Consider the following 22033-nt stretch of genomic DNA (forward strand, 5'->3'; position numbering starts at 1 on the left):
AGGCGGAAATGACAGAGAACTTGGGTTAGCCCTAACCAAGATCAGCTAGTCCTCAACATTTGCTCCCACTATCTCTGAAGCAGCTATAACGGCAACAGAATGCCTAAAATCTGGTCATAGCTCAATGCTGCCTTGAAGCCTCAGCATGGAAGCTGCACGAACTCTGCAGGAATTTATAATCTGACTTCCAGTGGAAAAACACCAAAACCAGACTGTTGTAACCTTACTGCCTTCTTCACACAGCCTCTCCAACAAAGCAAGTAAGTGGAAGTGGTCCTGGTACAAACCTCCCCATAACCAGCTACAATGCACAACATGCAGCCCGGCCCCATCCATGCAGTTCTGCTGCAACAGCATGGATGATGTGGCTTCGTGCTCCTCCTGAGTCTCACTGTATTCATGCTGTGTTGCCACTGAGCTATGACACTCCCTTAGAAGAAGCTCCATCGGATGCTACACACAAAGATGGAATCTTTCTCTCTCTTCACAACTGCTTTTATCATTTAAATATAGGACAATTGAAAAAGGAAGAAGGCAAAGGACTTCCTATTGCAGAACAGCTCATTATTTCCAAAAGTATTTGTATATTGTGGTTGTTTAATGTTAGATCCTAAAGTCTACTTTAAACAGATGTGATGGTCTACCTCTCTGCCAAATTCACAAAATACAACCTGACAGCATAAACTTCTGTTGACTTCAGCACAACCAGAACTGTAGAGGAAGCAGCCAAGGCATGACATCCAAAAAACGATGATACTGAAATGGGGCCCATAGGTCCTGACTCCGACTTTCCTTTTCTAGTCAGGCACAACCTGTAAAATGGGAAGGGGCAGTCTTTTAAAACTTCTCCACAGTTAGCTTCGTGCCTTCACTCTCTATAAAGCTGTGTTTATTGTATGTGGCACAGAGTATTTTGGTTACCTCCAGCCAAAAAAGAAGTATTCAGTTTTCTCTAGCAAGCTTGACATATTTTCTTGGAGGCTTTTTTTTTTAAAAAAATTGAGATCAAAACGATAAAGTTAGGGCTATGAACCGCTTCAAAGCCTGAAGGAGAAAAGGAGCAAATATATACTTTCCATCCAATTTTGTTGAAGAAATTGATGTGTGAAAGAAAGCAGATCAGCACAGGAGGAAGAGAGGCAGAGAGAGGAAACAGAACAACCCATTACAAAATCACCTATAGGACAAGCAGTGTGAAAAGGAGGTTTACCTGATTAGCACTACCATAAAGCTGTGATCAAGCTGATAGGGGCTCTTCTGCATGCCTGCAACATCAGATTAGGACCTGACAAGGTCCAGGCTCAACTCCTGGCCTGCCACAGGCTTGCCTAGTTAAACTCATGCAGCCTAGTTACTGCACTTAGCCAGGGTCTCTGTTGCCTGCTTTAAAACACAGTCAACAATTACGCATTACCCACCACAAACATACACAGGGACGTCTGCATAAAAATCAGCCTGCTGCAGCAGTTGTTCTGAGATGAAGATGGGAACTGAAAAAAGGCATCAGGGAGTAAAATACACTGTAAGGGTCTACAAGCCTGGCAGAAGCCGCTTGTGTGCAATAAAATGTATGAGATCAAGTGCAGAACAGTGAAACTGCAGGGGTGGGGATGTGATGGATGAGGAGGGTAGAAGAGATCTCTCACATCCACTGATGCCCTATTTAATACACACAGAATAGCAAATGTGACTGTCCAACATCGCATCAGCAACTCACCCCAAAAGGGCTGCCTTCTTCCATATCCTTCTACACTTCTGTGCAGACAGACGGGTCACACCACATTGATGCCTGCACAGAACTCACCCCTCACAACCTACTTCCTCAGCTGACAAGGAGGAGACATGAGGTCTTATCTCCTCAGTGGGCACAATTCTGGATGGTGCAGAGGGAGGCTGGGAACTGTGCTTACACATCTGCACGCAGGCCAAATCTGTTCCACAGGTTTTATCTCCATTCACTTCAGGGCTATGTACCTTTCAACACCTTCAGTGTAGAATAACTTCATGCCCCCAAGTACCATAAACTCCTACAATTGCAGCAACTCGCAGATGGGTATGGATGGTTATAAAATCATGTCCTAAATTAGGACGGCAAGAAGCAGAGATTGGAAGAGTAGGAGGAAGTCAGGAAATCCCAGGAGAAGATGGCGGGGGAGGGATTTAGTCTCTTTAGAAAACAATAATGCAGTTTAATCTATTTTTCTTTTGAATTTACACACTGAAATAAGCTTCTCAGCTTCTGGGGCTGTCACAAATCATAAGGAAAATAAGGCCACTTGAACCCCATCAGTAGAATAAGAGCTATATAGTAATAATCCTGATGAGCTGTGCAGGGCTTTCCATCTTCAAAGTAGTTTACAGACAGTAATTTATTAATCTGCAAATTTCCCCTGGCCATAAGTAACTACTTTGACTGTCTGCTAAGCACAGGAGAGGCACACAGTGCAGATCAGCACTCAGGAGAGATGATGCAGACAGCAGCTCTGACCTCCAGAGCCAGACCTCGGTTTCTGGCTTACTGTGGTCAGACATTAACTGCTCTGGCCACCGCCCAAATCCAGAAGCACTGATGACATCTGGTGCTTCAAACTCGACTTCAGAGGGGACAAAACCGGAGCCTGAGAGACTCTGGTATAGGGGAGCATTAGAGACATGCTCATAATCCAGCAAATAACAGCAAAACCCAAACTAAACTTCCCAAGACAGGCTCCTGGCTGCCTTACAGCCACTGCCTGCCATGCTGGGGTGTCAGCCTGGGCAGAAGCTGGTCCTAGTCCGGGGCTCATCCTACCAGGCAGCCTGTCTGATAGCTCCCAGCGGAGCCCTGGAAAGAGTCTCCTACAGAAACACAGTGCTTCCCTGCACCAAAAGGCTATTTACACACAGCAGTTACCTGTTCACACTAGGTGGATCCTTTAGACAATAAGCATGAGGCTGCTCCTTCTCTCCTGGCTGCAATATTATTCCGCTTTGTCTAGTCCTTTCTAATTCCTCAAGACAGTACTCCTAACTGTGATCCTCTCCCCAGTCCCCATCGTGCAAAAGCTGGGAGCTCTTGGAGAATGAGACTGCATGGTTAGCAGAGAAAAAAAAATGGATTTTTTAATCTGGTTAGCAGACAGAAAAAAAAAAATGGAACGTGGAGCACAACTACAGTCACCTCTTCTAAATAACTCAGTATCTAGCATACAACAGCTTTGTTTGGAAACAAGGAGATAACATTATTCTGTATTCGTATTGGCCTGTTATGTTCTTTGTCTGACTGGTTTTTCATCTCTTTTAAGCCAAGGTCTATTTATGACTTCAGCAGTGTCAAAGAAATCATTGTAAGACCAAAACTGGGTTCATCAGTTCTTGCCGTTGTTCTCTCGATATCAGAATATCTACGTTAATTAAGCACGCCACAATAAAGGCACAGACATCCAAGCCTTATTTCCTTCTTAAGGATGGCTTAGCTGAGGCAAAGAAAGCAGAAGACTTCGAGTAACATCGCAAACAATGTCTCAAAGGTCACGGGTAAGAGATTCAAACACAGACACTACAGATTATGTATATTCTCAAGACCACAAGAGATTTACCCATGCATATGGCATGGGTGAACAGTAGACTTGGGCACGAATTCAGCCTCAAACTCCAAGTCTTTACTCTGTACTACTCAGATCACATTTCTTTCCTCTTTCAGCCTGTGGCTCCCTTTCAGCAAACGATTGTGTTTCAGCACCAGCCTCCATATGCAGCAGAAACAGCAGAGCCCAAAGAACAGATGTTTAGAGCCACAGCGCTGTTGGCGAAATTTTTTTGGGAAAAAAAAAAAGTTTGCAGATTTGTCCATCCAGTAAGATGCATAGCGAAGTACAATGCTGAGGCTTTCTGACATGCTGCCAGGGAAACTGTCAGCCACACTGGCTGAACTGGGTGGAAAGCCTGTCTGCATGATAGCTGGAGCAGTGCTGGTGATTTATAGCTGAAATTCACTAAGTGTTTGCTCTTCAATCCCTCTGTAACCTCAGGAGCGCAAGAGACTCAGCAGAGCCGGTACCCCTGGCTCAGGGCGGTGTTGCTGACAGAACAAACCATGGAGGCAGGCAGAAGAAGCAGCAAACTGCAACAGGACTCCTGCCCCTGCCTCCAGTCTTCCCCAGCCCCCCGTCTGCCTGGACTGCAAACAGCTGGTCTTGACAGCACCGCATAGCACAGAAAAAGACCTAGCTTGAAATGACAAATTCCCCCAGGCTATACATCTTAAATATTCCAGGAGTCAGGTTGCCCAGTGAGAGATACCCATCTCCATGGCCTCACCTGGTGTTAGGAGGCCACTGGGCCAGCTGCACGCTGTGCACAGCCCTTCTGCATTCATGTTAGACAACCTCCGCTTTGCCCCCTCTCCTATGCTCCCCACTCGGAGAAGAAAAAGCAAGCCCAAACGCTGTAATATTAATAGAGTACGTCTTGTCTCCTACACTAGTCCATGTTTATGACTTTGCAAGGGTGAAACGAGCTCCAGTTGCTTTTGGTGCCGGTCCCAAGAAACCCCACAGTGTAACAGAGGGCTGCACAGACGGCTGCCCCTCCATCCAAGTACAAACAGCCATCCAAGCCTGTCATGAATAACAAAAGACATTTTGACAGCCTGAAGTGGTTTATGGCATCCATGGAACAAGAAAGGAGTTCTGAACTGAAGAGTGGGTCTGTCAACCACAGACCTGCAGAAAATTAAACACATGCACTGCAGTGGATTTGCAGAAGAAACGTATTTCAACTGTTCACTTGTCCCATGCATCACCTTTTGACATGTTCACCTTTGCATCACCCTTTGACTCATGTTCTTGCAGCACTCTACAAGGACTCCAACCGTTTTTTACAAAAAAAAAAACTCTGCTAAAGGATGGGTATTTAAAAAGCACTAAATATCTCATAGAAATGCATGGAGGATTCTGTCAGACCAATTGGCACGAGCCTGTGTAACCCAAATGCCAAGGTACTCAATTCAGAGCTTCTAGCTGACAGTCTCAGCTTTCACAGTTGCCCTAACATTTCCTGGGCAATCTTGATTCAATTGCATCTACCTCCCATCTCTGAAAAAGCTCAAGATGACTGCATGTGGGGTGACACAATGCTGCCTCAGCAGGAGAAGGATATTGCGTTGGTGCAGAGCAGAACAGCACGTCCAGAAGCACATGTAAAGCAGGGATTTTCCCAGTGAGCAGTGGCGATTCGTGTCACTGGGTCCCTCCCCAGGCACTCTTACTCTACCTATGGCTTAGCAGAGGACACTTGAGTCACATATTCTTTCCCCTTTGCTCTTTCTCCATTGCTCAGCACTTCCACCAGGCCCCTGTTAGCCAAGATGAGACATCCCCTACTGAAGACTACAGCCCACTCTGAATGCTCGCAGCCCCCGGACAACTCAAGGAGAAGAGCCTCTCAGCCTTCAGCCTCTGTGATGAAGCCTGCACTAAGATGAGCCCTGCTGAGATGCGTTTTGTAAATCTGACCCCCATAATTTAGCGTGATACAAGAGTTGTTCATTTGCTCAGTGTATTATAACTGCTTGTTTCCCAGAGCTGCAGAAGGGCAAGGGTTCATGGAGAGGGGTAGGTCGGGGAACTTGTCAATCCACTGCACAGCCCTTATTTCTGAACATCTCCTCCTGTAAACCCAGCGCCTGTTCTTCCCTCCCACCTCCTTCCCCCTCGCCTCCTGCAAATCATGCTGTCTTCTTCCACCCCCAAATAGGAAGTCCGGAGCCGAGACACACACAATCTGCCTCTTCACAAGAGCTGGGCTGAATGTGTGCCAGAGGAGCTGCGAGCATGACAACATATTTCCTGTCAGGAAAGTGACTCAGTGAGATGGGTATGAGAGCTCCTCTTACTCAAGAAGTCCCTCTCTCCCCTTACATTGCTGAGGCATGAGTCAGAATCTGAACACTGTAATTTTAACCCCCCCCAGATCCAACCAGGAAGAGCAGAGTTCAGGTTCAAGCACAGGTCCTGCTCACAACTCATTGACAAGTCAGCACCATGTGCTGAGCCCTGGTTTCACCCCTTGCAGAAGAATAACAATATGGACCTGAATTTGAAAAGCACTTTTAGGTCGAGCTGGTGCTTATTGCTATTTGCTAATGTACCTGTTTACACCACATTCATAGCCTCTGTACATGAACATTAGACAATACTGACAAAGAATTAAAATCATGTTTGTACATCTTGCCAAAGTATAATAGTTTACACACGACCATTGAATCCAGGAATACTGTAAACACCTGAAAAATCACTGTGGCCAGTTTTCTTTCTCTGGCCTCAGACCAACTCTTCCCATGATAAGGGAGAAGGTACGCTGTGTGCCACATCCTTACCTGAGCTGCTGCCAAGGGTGACCATGCATAGCCAGAGTGTAACCAGAAGGGCACCGACCATCTTCATCCTGCTGAGACAAAGCATACATATAGTTTCTGGTATTTTACAATACTTCACCATTGCAGATGATTTTTAAACTCTGAGTGTAGGTGCCTGTTCCCCTGACCACCTCAAGGTTCTGGTATATTTTTTCGTTTATTTCATCAAGATTCTTGAAGAACAGCATCTGTACAGCAGCATCATTCTGCCTGCAGGCAGTTGCATGAGCGCTCCACACCTGGCAGGCAATGGCTCAGAAAGAGGACAGCCCAGCTCATTGACTTTAGTCACTGAGCAGTCTGTATCTGCTAGCCCAGGCAGTAAAGTAGGTGCCTGCAGGCTAGAAATCCCAAGCTTTGACTCTCAAAACCAAGGTCCTTTGCCAAGACATAATTCTGCTTGTTTCCAAGAATGAATGCACAAAGCACTCGCAATGGCGAGCTGGCGGCGGAAGCACATTATCACTGATAGTGTATTGGAGTTTGGCGCAATGATCACGTCAGTGCAGTCCAAATTTACAAGGTCTGCCTGGCGACCTGCAAAGAGGCCGGCTGCCAGAGTCCTGACTGCTTCACCCCATTCCTGCAGGCAGATCAAGGCAGGACAAGGCTCCAGCTTTTTCATGTCAAACCCTCCTTGGATCAGCCACCTGTCAGGAGTAAACAAGTGCCAGGTTTGTACACTTTCTGGAAATTATCTGAACAAAGGTTTGCACTTTCAAAGCAGCACCGATAGGCAGAAAGCAGTCCCAGATCCCTCCATTCCTGCACAATTTCCTGTAATTTGAGATAAATGTACACTGCCAGAGATTCCCTTGCTGCCTGCTCTGGTACCCGACATTCAGCTCTCAGAGCTGCTCACACACCAGAATGAAATTTCCCCATGTTTCTAGGTTTTCGAGGATGCAACTTATAAGCTGGTAGTCATGAAAGCTGACATTTACTAGATGCTCTCATTAATGGGGCAAAGGTTGCATTTGATATTCCTGGGTGCTGTCAGCTCACAAAGGGAGAAGAGATGGTTAAAAGGCTGAACTTCATCAAAGCATCTCAGCTCTGCCGGGCAGATACAGTAATGAGCATGGTGATACTGACAGTAGTGTGCTCATGAGATGACAGGGAAATCTGCTCCATCAGCGTGGGCTAAAAGAGCAAGGAGAGAAGCCACAGAGCTCCCTTAAACATGTTCTCCTCATAAACCTGTCCTTAATATACGTTTTACACAGAAAGGCTTTAAGCATAAGCAGAGCACCTAAGATTGCACAGATTGCAGAGATTAACAAGAATGCCATGTCTGAACTGTACTACTCAAAATCCAGCAGCGGATATTGAATTCTTCCCTTTCAATGCTTGCATCTGAAAAGCCTTTGTACGATGCTTTCCCTCTGCTGGGCTCATCTGGAAGAGACAAAGAAACTTTGGAGCAAGCCTGTTCTTCCCTAAATAGTCCATGCAAAGGGCTGCAGACTGCCTTGGAAGCCATAAGGCCCTCAGAAATGGGCAAGAAGCCAGGAAGATGATGAGTTTTCTTCCCTTGGGTCCATCTGGGAGGGCTGGTTGTCCCCTACTTCCTTCATCCAAACTGAAATGCCAACTGCTAATCAAACCCTTCTCTATTGCCATCTACAACCATAGGGAGGAAACAAAATTAAGTATGCCTATCCTCTGGAAACACTGGAGAAAGATAAAACATCTTTATGCTATCAGATTGGCCAGAGAAAACCAACACCTTGCACTTCTGGTAGGAATTTATGAACTTTGGGGAATTCAGATGCTGGAAGAGAGGGAGTGTAAACAGTTGGGGGAATCATCCCCATAATAAAGATCCCTCACGGTTCCCTCACCATTTGTCATTAGATAAATGCACAGTCTATCCTAACTCACCCTTTTTTCCAGTGACTCTCCCCTGCGTTTTTCACAAATTGGACTAAATTCAGCCCTGAAGTAGGCAGGAACAACTTTTGACTTTGGATGAGTTTCTTTGGTTTAAAGCAAGGCCATTTAGGTGGTCCAAGGCCAAAATAAACTACTACATTTCACTCAGTGATACATGAACTCTGCAGTGAGCTAATATTTACAGCCATTAAATGTGCTCATAAGAGCATGCTCCTTTCAACTGTCTCAAAGAGCCACTGGGTCTCTGTTCCCACAAGCAACGTATCTAAAATACTCTGCCTGCTAGTAGAAAAATTCTTTGGTTTTGCTCTACACAGCTGAAAAATCAGAAGCTCTACACAGCACAATTTAGTCCTCGTTCTTTCCAGGCTCTCCAGAGATCTTATCAGTGCAGAGAGACGGACACAGAGTCTGTCAGATTACAGCAATTTCTCCATTATGGGAATAGGACTCAGTTGACCACAGCCCTGATTGCTCTCACTCTATACAAAATACAAGGAGCAGTGTGAGGAACATACACAGAGTCACGGTCCGTCGCAGCTTCCTGGATGCCCTGACCACGACTGTATTTGTCAGCTGAGATGAAGGAAGAGTAAAGAAATGGAGAGCTCGCATGCACAACAAAGAAGATAAATAGGACTGTAGGGCAGGATGGCTTCTGCAGTCCTGTGACACGCGATTATTTAAAAAAAAACAAAATTCAATTAATGCCACAGGATCTGATGGTTTGTACGACCAACACAGCGCAGGGACTGGTTCTTATGTATTAGTGGTGTTAGAACTAGAATGCTTTGCTTTAAATGGCCTGCATTCATGATAAACCCCAAAAAGAAGGGTCTTCCCACAGCAGTCCTGTGGTTACACAATGTCATCATTTCTCCTCGGGGAAGATAACATGACTCTGCCAGTGACAGCAGGAAAAGAGCATTGCATCCATTCAGTCATGAAGAGAGAAGGTGGGTTTTGCAATGCCTTAAGAACTTGAGGCTACAGGACTACAACCCACCCTGGTTTTACCACGAAGAGAAGAGTTTTCTCAACCTTTTCCAGCAACCTGCGTCTTTGTTTCATCGCATCAGAAAGCATGTTGCCACTTTGCCTGTAAATGATGCAATTCCAGCCGTGTCTGATTAACTACTTGCACAATTCGATATCACTGCACTGAAACAACAGCATCTCTGGCTGCAGTCAAAGGAGCCAGAGGTCAGAGAGTGCAAACCCCAGGCTGTAGCTGAGGGGTTCACACAACTATCTCCACCCAAAAAGGTCACAGACCTCACCTCTAATACACAAGCTAATAAAATAAAAAAGCAAACAATGAAGGGAGCCAGGAATAAACTCAGAGAGCAGAAGAGCGTACCAGCTCAGAAATCACATCACAGCTAGAATGCAGGTAATCAGAGCAACCAGAAGAAGGCTGGAGAGCTCTGATACAGCCTCAGCGCTCCAGGAACTTCTCACGAGACCAATATACTCTGAAGTGTTCTTAATGTCTCCATAAATTAACATTTTAATAATAATAATTCACAGAGTGGTTAGGGAAAACAAACCATCACTGCTGTTCCTAGAATTCTTTTCGAGGAACTTAATTAAAATGTTCATTTTGTTCCAAATCAAAAATTGCTTCCTTTTCATTCCCGAGCATTTTCTTCTTCAAACTTTCAGGTTCTGTCTACTGGGGAGCAAAGAAAGGTGGGGTGGGGACTGGGGGGTGGGGGGGACAGTCATGGAGATGCCTCTTGTCTTAAAAACAGAGGTAGTAGGAAGTTTTGGGTTTTCATTTGATACCGGCTAGCAGTGGCCTTTTATGTCAGAAAACACATTAATATTTTCATATAAAATACCTTTTAATAGAACATCCTTCCCAAACAGATACAGGCAAGGAATTGTTCGCTTCTGCTTTTAGCAGCATGGACCCTGCAAAGCGTACATACATTCCAAACGATTATAAAATCCAAGACAGATGTCAAACAATTAATGAAGACAGCTGCACTCAAAGTAAATACTGTACACCTATTCTCAAAGACACTGTACCAATTCTACAGAACAATGATGCATTTTCCAAGAAAATGCCTTTGTCCCTCCTAAACACAGGCACCTGGGGAGAGCTGACAGGTTTTTTGCTTTTCACTGAGAAGTCACGCTTTGGCACACAGAACAAAAGCCCCTTCAAAACCTTGCCCCTAAGTGCTCTGGCTGAAAGGGCATTTAAAATAAAACAGCTTCAGAAAGAGGAAAAAAAATAACACTGGCCAAAGCAGGTCCTACAAATTATTTTCTTTCTGCAATTCTGTCCCTAGGCCCTCTGAATCAAAAGCCTTCAATAGCACAGGACCGGGCTCAGGAAAAGGGATGCAGACACATGAAGGATAGCAAGAAAACAGGGTAGGCAAGCTTAGGAAAAGCTATGCTTCTGTGCCACGTGGGGCTGAAGGCTGATGGGCTGCAAAGTGGGGCTGGTGCTCAGGACAGGGGCATCGCTCCCCTGCTCCCGCGTCACTGCATGCCTACGAGCCCCGGGTCCCCGCATCATCATATGCAGAAGCATCGGAAAAGGCTGTTCAGTGAGATTCTGCTGGGTTTTCGCATGGGGAAAATAGATGTACAGTCCAAGTAAATTCAAAGAATCCAAAAGGCAGACAAAGGGTAGCCTGCAAAAGCAGCTGCAGGAAAGTAATAGCAAAAACACTAATGGAAAGTGGGAAAAGGCCCTTCATCCCTCCAGGAAACACTTGCTTTTCAGTATGTGCAGGAGTAAGTCAGACAAAGGGGGGAATTACTGTAGCATAAACCATCTTGGTGCCACTTACCCAGGATTTGTGCAGAACCTCTCTGACCCTGCCTCTCCTCCGGAGGCCGTATGGGCACTGCGCGGTACCGCCCTTTACTACAGCACTGGCATTTCCTCTTGCACCCTGCTCAAATCAAGAGCCACACCTGGACTGAGCTGGCTGGTCCTGTGGACAGCCCTCCCAAGCAACATAGTGGTACACTGAAATCTCCAGAGACATAGGTAGAAAGACAGGCAACGGGTTTCAGAAGTCCAGCCTTTTCTCCCCAGAAGGAATCAGCAGGTTAATTTACGTTTTCCTACCCAGAAGGCTTCCAGAAAAGTAATGGGGAGGAAACTGGCAGCAATTTGATGATGAAAGCCATAAGCAGCTCAGAGCACTTTCCCTGCTTTCGTGCATGCTACGCCACACTCATCACTTCAAACATGCACACACTGATCAAAGGGCCCCCAACTCTGTCCTCAGAAAAACAGTCACATCTCTCCTAAGGGCAGGGAGCCCAATTTGTCTTGGCAACAGTTCCCTACCAGACAGGCACAGTTCAGCAGGAATAAGGCAGGGCTGAAATCTGGCCCACAGTCAGGGATACCGTGGAGTGGTCAGTGCAGCCCGATCCAGAGAGCGCATCTAATGGTGACAGATCCAAGGCAAGAAGCGGAGATCAATGCTAAAGTCTCACTTTTCCTAGGGTTGCTGCACTCACCAGGCTATCACACGCCTGACAATAGAAGGGGCTGAAAGGATTTTGTTCTAGGATGTTTCTATCATAAAAACAATTTATATCACTAAAACCAAAGAAAACATTTATATTTGAGCAGATTGAAACTTTGTCACTAGCTAAAATCACAGCAAATATTAAACACTTGATTTGCAGAAGGAAAAAAAACAAAAATGAAACTAGTGGGAGTCAGATGGAAAGCTGCGCCGATGAGAGGTCTCCACTGTCAGTAGCACAAAGCATCTTCTGTCTTCCTTGGCCAAAGCTGGCCACCATCACACAGGACCTGCAAGCTCGGGCTCCTGGCACCGGTGAGATGCAGCACTCACACGCAGTTTTAAACCCAGGCCTAACAAGAACACAGAAAAGGCAGGAAGGAAAAGAAAACGAGAAAACCTGGAAACAAGTTTCAATGTCAGTGGCTCAGTCAGCTCTTTGCCAGCTGAGGACATGACAGCAGGCATCTAGGGTAGCTCCATTTGCTGCCTCTTCCTGGCCTTGTGTATTGCATCTCCAAGCCAAAGGCTCCAGTCTACTGGCTTTTTACTAAATCCCCGACATGGGGATGAACAAACCCAGCAGTGTGTCACTCCAAAGATCACTGAGGGAGGTGGTCCCAAGCTATTTCTCCTTCAATACAGCAACACAAACTACAGGAGCAAGGGCGACCTTCAAAGAGTACCAAGAGCTCCCAAGGGCAGCGCAGGCAGCAGCCCCACCTCGAGCTCAGGGGCTCGGAGAAAAGTAGGGAAATGTTCATTAACAGTGAGTCATTTCTGGGAGCTTCCTTGATAGTGCAAGATTTGCCTCTGCTGGTGCCAATGTTTGGGACATGGAGGCGACTGTCAGGCAGGGAGTTTGTGATCTCCTGTTGGCATTTAGATACCACCCCCTGGCATCCTTTTGGCTCGACAGATTTAACACTAATAATCAGAATTCAGAGGAAGAAGATATTTCTCCCTCTCAAGAGAAAAGCAAAAAAGCACAGTCTAGATGCGTGGAGAGAAATGTGGGGGGCTTTAAAGTAGATCTGAAGAAAGTCGGTATCCCCTCCTTTCCTCTTCAGTTCTCCTGGGGTCCTCTCAGGGCTTGGCAAAGCAGAAATGCTACAGATCTTGCACACTGCTCTGCTGGAGCCCAGGGTGCCGCTGATTATAGTCTGGTAGCTCTTTAGCAGGCAGAGCACACTGTATTTCATACATTTAAAATAAACTACTTAAAAAATCTGTCACCTCTCCTAAATACATGCACACCTGGACAAGACAAATAAACAGTTGGGACTATCACCGAGAGATCTGTGGAGTGGGCTGCAGAGGGGCAGGTTGAGCCACAGCTATGAAATCAAACAGCATGGATTACAAATGCACACATGCTGGCCAGCGAGCAGTTCAAACACCAATCTACAACAGCACTTCTGTGCTCAAGCAAAAGGTATCCAGCCAAGATAGTCTATTTTTTAAGTCTGAATAGCCAGGGAATGAAAAGCTTCCAACAGAGCTTCAAAGAGAGCTGAGACCTTCCATGAAGCCAGACACAATGCTTCTATTTTGGATGGTGATGTTATAGTGAAAGGAGAGCTCTGAGAAATAGCCATGTACTGTGCTACCAGAAAATAAACTGTCAAACTAATCTTTGCACAGAAAAAAGAAATCTACAACCAACATGGCTCAAAGACCTGAGGATAAGGAATCCAGAGTGAGATCCCTTCCTCACTGGAAGTGTCCCGATTAGCTCTCATGGAGCACCTGAAGACATCCAAGAATGAGCATTTAATTTACACATTCTGCCTCCTAATCTTCTTAATGGCTTTTAGATGTCAGTAACTCCATTGCCCACTCTAAGAGGTCATTCCACTGTCCCTGTGGACATAGCAGTATACCCACATTGTGTAACAGGTTGCACAGAAGCAACCTCCAGCTCGTTCAGCCCAAGTCTCTAAATCCAGAGAACAGAATGCAAACTTGAGCAGGTTTACCAGCTGGGCTTACTGCCCTTTGCAGGACCGGCCTGGGACTCTTGAATGCCAGAGCAGCTTTCCCAGGCGAGGTTTCTCCTCACAAGCTCAGCATAGCACAGCCAGTGCTCTACACACCCACTGCCTATCTCCACCAGCACAAGAGGGGCTGCACCCAGCTCTGCTGAGCAGTAGCTGCAATGGGCGCTCATTCTCAAAAAAATGCTCCAAGAGTTTATTTTCTTAAGTTCAAGCCCTTGCTGCCAGCTACATCATGAATAAGACCTGAAGATGCAAAATTTAAAACAACAGAAAAAGGAACAGCAAAGGCTCTGAAAGCCTAAGAGCTACCTATCTCTCACAGGACAACCTCCCACTTAAAAGCAGTTCTCCAGAAGTCCTTCCAGCCCTCCCATAGCCCCCCACATATCCATCCCACACATTTGGTCCTCCTGGACCGAGAAACTTTCTTCTACATGCCTTCACCTTCCTGGTCAGCACAGCACAGCTGCGCTCTGCAAAGTGGATTAGAAAAATCTGGGTACAGACAGACATAAAGGACAAAAAGAGAAACAGAACAAGACAATCTTTGCCACGTTACGTGTATCACATTTGCTCCCCATGTCTCTAACATTTCCTTCTGCAAATATTAGATTGCACCATCACAGGAAATTTGCTCGGGCTTTGCCTACACTGACCCCATCAGTGCAGCTTTAAATTCAACCTTCAAACAATGGAACCCAAAATTCAAGTCAAGAAGCCTCCTCTGAGAAGGTCTGTTCTGTGACCCACAGTACCTACACAGTGGGAAGGCTGAGAGGGAGCTACAGACAGCAGTATGCTCTGATTGTCATCAATATTAATTATTTGGAGGGAATATGATTGATCTCATGAGGGCAATGAATTCATTTCTTCAGCTGAATGACAAACAAAAGGCAATATATGCGCTGCTGACATTTTCAAAGGCTACAAAGAGTAGTGACAGGAGGAAAATACTGCTATGTGTTAAAATCCTGCTGCAAGGGCCAAAAAACTGAAAAGTGTCCAAAATTTTCATTTCTGAGCATTTCCAATGCCAGGAAGTGGATGCCTTCATATTCCAAAATCTGCACTAACCCTTGCTCTGGGCTGGAACGTTGAGAGGAAGCAATCACTGAGTGTCTTCGGAAAGCTGGGTTGAATTTCCCTCTTGCTCTTTGACACTTCTTGTCAATAACTACAGAGTCATTGCACCTGGCAGGCAAAGAGAGGAAAAAGCTTAGAAAGGGGAAAACATTGCCTTCCTGGGTAGCCACAACCCAGGGTTATTCAGCAGGGCTCAAATGCCAAGATGCAGCTCCCCTGTGCAACAGAGCAGGACACAAACCTGGAGAAAAGCATTTCCACCTCTCCATGGCCTTGGGTCAGGAGTATCTGTGTGTGCACATGCGCAACCTGCCAAGGAGCCAGAATTAAGCAGTCTCCCTGAAGTCCACACGAGAGAGAACAATGAAGGTGGAGAGAGGGAAATGCACCGAGACAGCAGCTATTTTTGGCAGGAGAATGGATGAGGGGGAAAAACAGTGCATGGGGATGCTACTCCAGTGGAGTCTGAGTTTTGCCCATCCTTCAGTTATCCCAAAAGATCAGCCCTGTTTGGCTCAACCATAACCAGCACAATTTGCTAGAGCAACACATTTTGAGATCCAGCAGCACATCTGTGCTCATTCAAAGAGGCTGGGTGCCCTACAAGCCCTTCACAGTCTGCCAATGTTATCATGCTGGGCAGCAACCCATACATCCTTCTCCCATTATCCTGATTTCTCCTTATAAACAAGGGCTGGGAGATGCGTGTACTTGAAGGAAGAGGGGGTAGGCAGCTATTTCTCAACAGAACAAATCCAATTACTTGTATTAGACTGAATTTCTACGGCTCTTACTGTCAGAATAAGTATTTTCTGCAGATTCCAGAGCTTTGAATCAACAGATTACTGATAAATTTATGTAGGTGAGATCCTGGATGTAACCACAGTGGGATGGAGGTGAGGTTGTTTTACTTTTGGTTCCTTGTGAGATTTGGTTTTTTGCAATAGGGCTAACCTCGGGGAAAAGAACAGCTAGAAATTCAGGCTCCTGCCACTGCCATTTACTATGCTCCTGTAAGTCTCTAAGGTTGAAGATTTTAAAACAGTCTACTAGTTTACGGTAGCAATATGATTTTCTGGTTAATCCACATGAAACTTACAGAGGCATCAATCACCAATTGTACTGCATGACAAATTGTAGTGCCTCCCGGATAATCGGGCATCAGAGAACTTCTAAATGGCTATTCTCTGAAGTGAACACATTAGTAAAGGCTTCCAAAATCTATGCCTCTGTTTCCCTAGCTACATTTATAATAGCCTCTCCCCACCTCACATCACAGCTGAGCAACTTAGTGTCTCTGAAGTGCTTAGAGATGCTGAGATGAAAGATAACATATGAGTGAGAAGTGTAGATTAACTTCCTGAGCTCAGCAGTCACTGTAGTTGATGGGGCTAAGCATACCACACAGCCACCACGTAAAACTTGGGTTCTGAGCCAAACTAGTAACTACTTAAACAGCAGTTCCCTTGAAACAAGGCATTTTGGAGCTGGTTGGCTGGGCACATGGAGCCCCAGCAGGTAAGAAACACAGAAACGCAATATATTACTATGAAAAATAGATGCTTATCCAGAATAAGGTCTCAAACCTCTTCCTATAGAATCTGGTAGCAAGATTTCAACTCGTTTTGGTAGGAATATGACAGAGCCGTTCAGGTTTTAGCAACCAGCACATTAAGAACATGGCCAAACACACTTTGAAAAGCTATTTCCATTTCTGTTTGTTTTTTAAATGATTAAAAATCTAGTTTAAATATTGCAAGGAAAAGTTTAAATTGAGCAGGATAAGTTTTGGCTTCCTTACGAGTAGGAGGCAAACCCCAAAACGCTACTGCAAACCTAACAGATGGGAGTTATTTTTCACTCCTTAAAAATTTCATTCCTTTGCACCAAGATTAACTGTAATTAGCTCTTTATTTACATCTAGGACAAAAGGTAAAATTATGAAGGCAACTGTAACCACAAATCACAGGCAAAAAAAGGCAAAAAGAAAAGAGCAAAAAATCCCTCTGAGAGGAAAATGTCCTATCTTTCTCGCCAAGCAGCATAATGGTTATAAATACACAGTTAAACAGCTCCACAGCATCCTGTCAGCACTAAGGATAAACATTTAGGTCATGGTTTTGCAAGCTTATATATTTGATCAACTTGTGAATAAAAGAATCATTCTCTGAACATCTGAAAAGAGCACATCCCTATGAGTGGACAGGATCAGGCCTAAGAGAGTCGAGATATTCCATTACACTTTTATTTCAGTCATGGAAGGGATTAAGCAAAACCAGAAGAAAACAAACCCAAAACCCACACAGCAGCTTTTCTAGTTAAAGACACAGAGAGGTATTAAAACTCACATTTTTAAAGAACTCTTCTAATCCTAACAACACCTCAGCTTAGTAAACCTGAAGAGGCTTCTGAAGTATTTGTGCAAGTGTGTGATTCATGCTGTATCTTTGCCTTTCACAACAAAGCTATCTGAGGAGCTGCACACCAAGCTAACGTAAAACATTCCAGGCTGTAACACAGAACTCCCAGCTTGTGCCCACACAACCCTGCTGGCTTGCAGCTCTTGGTGACCCTGCTCTGGGTAGGATTGCCAAGGTAATGGCCCTGTGGCACCTCCCTAATGCTCCTAGGAGAAGGGGCCACCTACCACTGCCCTGATTCAGTCCAGAACTCTCAGCAAGCTCTTATTCTTTGCCCCAAAGACAGCGGAGAAAAGGAGGCCCAAACCCAACACCAGAACTTGACTCCACTCGCTGCAAAGTTAAGGACAAGTATTAGTTCTCCCCATCTTCCTTGTTCGAGGAAACAAAGATTTCGCACTCTCGCACTCTTTCCTTCTCTTTCCCGAACACTGTCAGAGTCTTCTATTTTTAATAAGTTCTTTGCTGTAATTTTCTTAATATTGTAATTGGATAATTGTCCAGACTTGGGGGAAATCTGTGTCAAAGGAATTCTTGGGAACACAGCTCTCATTTGATGAATCTGAGAGTTGTTAAATTAACAAAGGACTGTCAAAAGATATGATTCATTTGTAGCAGAAATTCTGTTTTACCAGTAACTATTTTTAAGGAACCCTATAACAAAATACGTACACTTACACATTTATGTTCCTGTATTTTATTTTCTATCAAATAAGACTCTGAATTTATGAATATCATGATCTGGGCATGTGTCTCACTGGGACCTTTGAGGCTGCAGGTAGCAAGCACGCTGGCTAAGGCTGAAATTCCCAAAAGTGTAGGCACCATTTGAACTAATTTCCCCAAACCAGTTTCCTTTTTGCACTCTATCCGAGTGTATATGTAGCTCAGTCACATGTAAAAGCCCTACACATAACAACATTGCAGCTGAGAAACATGAGATTAGCCTTCTGCTTTGTGAAAACATGGGGCGGGGGCAAAGGATCCTAAATGAAGCAGAAGCAGCTGTTTTGTTCTAGTTTAGCAGTGACTGAATCTCAACCTTACATTTTGCTGATGGCAGAGCAGAACAAAGCAGTTACAAACACTGGAGGAAAAGAAACCCAACTGAATGCGGGCACCCAAGTTCTACCCAGGCTGCAGAGCTGGCACGAGAGATCAGCTCAAGTGTGGCAAACATGATACTCAGCTTTGCCTTCCTTCTGCACTGCAACTAGCCCCCCTCAAATAGCTGGAGGAGGACTAGCTCTCACCCACCGGGTACAGAGATGCCAGCGGCTGGGCTGCATCAGCCTGGCAGCACACAGGAGACAACTCTTGGCTCTGCTTACAGTGACAGTGAGATCCATGAGCTGTGTCAAGAGAAAGGCAGAGGAAAAAGTGGGAGAGCAAGCAATGTCTGAACTGTGAGTTCTGGTGTAGAAAGCATTTCAGTTCCCAGATAACATGGCACTGTTCACAGATCTCAGCTTATATAGGCTTTTCCATACATCTATTTTTATGCCCAAAGCATCCCCCACTGCTGTGTAATAAAAAGAAAGACCAGACACCATAGATGTTCGATACACATATGATATGTGAATGCATTCGCATGCTGATTAGAATCTTCCTAACTGTCCACCTGCCCAACACAATGTGTGGTCTGAGGGAACCTCAGACACCTCCTCTCCCATCCCACAACACGTATTATCTTCATGGAAAGTTTCTGCAAGTCAGAGTCTTGCTGAAATGGGAGTACATTAGACAACAGTAGGGGACCCAGGAGAAGTGAGGAAAGGAATATGGATCTTGTTCCTGCCAAAATAACCAAATAAAAAATCCTAACATAGCAATAAGGGAGAGGAAGAAACAAAAACACGTTCTTGCCTCTTATTCTGAAGGAGTGAAATGCTTCTTCCCCAGTGCTGGCAATCTGGCATGCAGGTCTTGAATGAATAAAGCTGGGACAAACTCTCTCTGCCTCCTCCTTCTTACGTGTATATTTCAGACCACAAAATTACAGCACTGGGGCCAGCAAGGAGGCATTCCCCATCCCTCCATGTATACAGGCACCAAATCTCACTCCACTCTCCCAGTTCTCTGAAATCTCTCTTACCTGTTTTGCTGTGAGACGCTCTGAGGTAGCACTACCTTCCCCTGGCTACGAGCCCGCTGAGGCCCAGACCACTATCCCTGCTGCGCACTGACTAATGCTCAGATGCAGGATACCCACATAGAGCCCCAGAGGTTTGGAAGGAGAGAGCCCTGAGGTGTTCAGACACAAGTTTTTCTTCACAGACCCTGGAGGGACCAAAAAGGGGCAGACTTGAGCAAACACAGTTCTTCCCTTGTAATACACAGACACTTTGAACTCAAGCTACACCCAGAGATATAGAAAGTCAGAGAGCTGTGCGCATGTAGTTCTGCCTTGCACAGAGGCACTGTGAAGCACCCTCCCACTCCACGGTTCTCTTCTTCATCTCAACGTAGCATTTCCCACCTTCCCAGCTTAATGTTTCCTGATCATTCCAGTACCCTAACAGGCTTCCATCACCCCACATCCTCACATACTTACTCTCCACAACTCGTGTTATTCCTTCCTTAACTGCTCCTACAGACGCGGTGTTCCCAGAGACACAAACAACTCTGCACTGACTTAAAGAACTTTTCTCTCTGCTTCCCCTTCCCTGCTCACCACAGCCACGTGGACAATGGAGGCAGAAAGCAGGACCCTTCCAGCACCAAGCACTCCCACCAAAATGCCTTTAGACTGGATTGGTGCTCTCCATGCAAACTGGAGAGCCTTTTCCTGCAAGGAACACGAGACAGCAAGTAAATCTTCCTGAGCTGCCAAAAGCAACCTGTTATTAACGGCCTTCTAAGTTATGAGATATGGACTCTCCACAGCACAGTTAATAAATAATACCCCACAATCCTTCTGTGTATGGAAGTGTAAGTTTAGTGACAGTCCTGCTTTCCCAAGAGCGGCCACAGTTAAAAACTGCAGTGTCTGGAAAACAGTACTTTTCAATTCCGTAGCAAATAAATTTTTTAAAAACGATATGGAGTTTGCTGCAGTTTCTCATGTCCAGAAGTAAAATGCATTTCCTAGGACAACAAAGCCAAAGAACAAAAAGCTATCATTTTATAAGAACAGAAGATCTGTAAAAGAAACCAGAATTTTATCTGGCCATTATAACCAGCTATTCACAAAGCAGAGGCTAGGATGGAGACAATATGCATTTAAGAGTGCCTTTATAACCCACTTCACAGTAACATCTTAAGGCCCCGAGATCAGGTTCCTGCTGTGCCAAGCACTGAACAGACACACTTCGAGAAACCAGCCCAAGGCTGAGGAACAACCACTGACACTGTAAGGAAGGGAAGTGGCAGAGAAAAGGGCCCCCTAAAGCACTGGGACCCCGACAGCCTCTCCCTCCTCCTTCCTTTTCAGGAAAGCGTTCCCACCATCCCGTTTTCATCCAGATATCCCCCTAAAATGTTCCACATAAGGGGGTAGCTGACCCCAGCAAACACATAGCAAAAGGCATCTTGCTGCCGGCATCTAATCGCTTCCAGGCTGTTTTCTCGGATGTGCCGCTTCCACTTTATTTTCCCGATGCGGTTTAAGTCTGACCGCCTCCTCTACCCCCTTCCATCACCAAGATGCGTTTGACAGCGGAGAAGAACAGGTATCAGCGGCTCACGCATTTGCAACGCGGATGAAATTTCAAGTTACGTTCGTCAGTCCACGGAGCGCTTTTCCTAGGAATATCCACATTCCCATGGCCCAAAGGAGGGGAATTTAAGCGAACCGCTCCGCATGCCGGTCAGCGCGGCTGCAGAGGCGGCAGAGCCCGGCACCCGCGCTCCCGCGGCCCGGACCTGCCCTCGAGCGGCTGCGGGGGGACCCCGGCCGCGCCCCCCGAACCAGGGCACCCCGGCGGCAGCCCGGGCAGCGCCCGTTCGCCTCCTCGCTCCGCCGCTCGCTGTCGGGGCTGGAGGCAACCGCGCACGTTCGCTCTCACCGTGCAGAGGCGGCTCCGTCCGGGGGCGCCGCGAAGGCTCCTCGGGGTCTCCCGAGCGTCACTTCTTCCTTTTTTCTCCCCGACACGCGGGGGCTGCCGTGCCGACACCTCCCGCCTCCCCCCCACGCACAAGCGGGGCTGGAAACCGCCTCCTCCGCGAGAAACTTTCCCTCCCGAGCGCAGGCGAGTTCGCCGCCCGGGGGGCCCGCAGCCCCCTCGCCCGCAGCCCCCTCGCCCGCGCGTGTCCCGCTCCCCACGCCGCGGTTTACCTCGGGACGCGCGCAGCCACGTCCCGCAACCCGCGCTCTCCTCCTCTCCTTCTTCCTCCTCCCCGTCTCCTCTTCCCGGGTGCGCGTCCCCCCGCCCCCGCCCCGCCCCTTGCGCGCACGGGGAGGCTTCCCCGGCCCCGGGCGCTGCCGGGGGGGCGGCGGCGGCGGCACTGGGGAGCCCGAGCTGGGGGGCGGTGGGGCTGCCTCCGCGTCCCCCTCGCGGCTGGCGGGGTCCTGCCGGGGGGGGGGGGGCAGGCTAAGCGCGGGCCGCGGCTCCCTCTCCTGGCCTGAGCCGCCCTGGAAGCTGCCGGCAGGAGAGGGGGAGGCAGGCTGGCGGCTGCCTCGAGTCAGCGCGGCGTCCCCGGGGTGGCCGAGGGACATCTGGAGCCTTTGGAGCCATCCCTAAGGACGCTGCAGTCCCCTCCGCTCTCTGCAGGTCTCTCGTCCCCCAGGAA

General features: G+C 46.8%; 1 protein-coding gene across 6 annotated transcripts in view; it reads right to left on the reverse strand.

Moving 5' to 3' along the window:
• The window catches only part of IL1RAP (interleukin 1 receptor accessory protein), a 46989-nt gene extending 25250 nt beyond the window's left edge, over positions 1-21739 (reverse strand). Inside the window, exons 1-2 of one of the 6 annotated variants that reach the window (XM_054074272.1) lie at positions 21310-21466; positions 6359-6426 (exon numbers count right to left, since the gene is read on the reverse strand). In XM_054074272.1, the coding sequence (XP_053930247.1) occupies positions 6359-6425 (67 nt within the window). In that variant the 5' untranslated portion in view covers position 6426; positions 21310-21466. Of the gene's footprint in view, positions 1-6358; positions 6430-11103; positions 11143-21309; positions 21467-21578 lie in introns of those variants that run through there. The other 5 variants (XM_054074270.1, XM_054074274.1, XM_054074271.1 and 2 more) reach the window with 5 other exon arrangements.
• Between the last annotated feature and the right edge of the window lie 294 nt (positions 21740-22033).

This window comes from Cuculus canorus, chromosome 9 (genome assembly GCF_017976375.1).
Source record: "Cuculus canorus isolate bCucCan1 chromosome 9, bCucCan1.pri, whole genome shotgun sequence".
NCBI classification, from domain to species: Eukaryota; Metazoa; Chordata; class Aves; order Cuculiformes; family Cuculidae; genus Cuculus; species Cuculus canorus.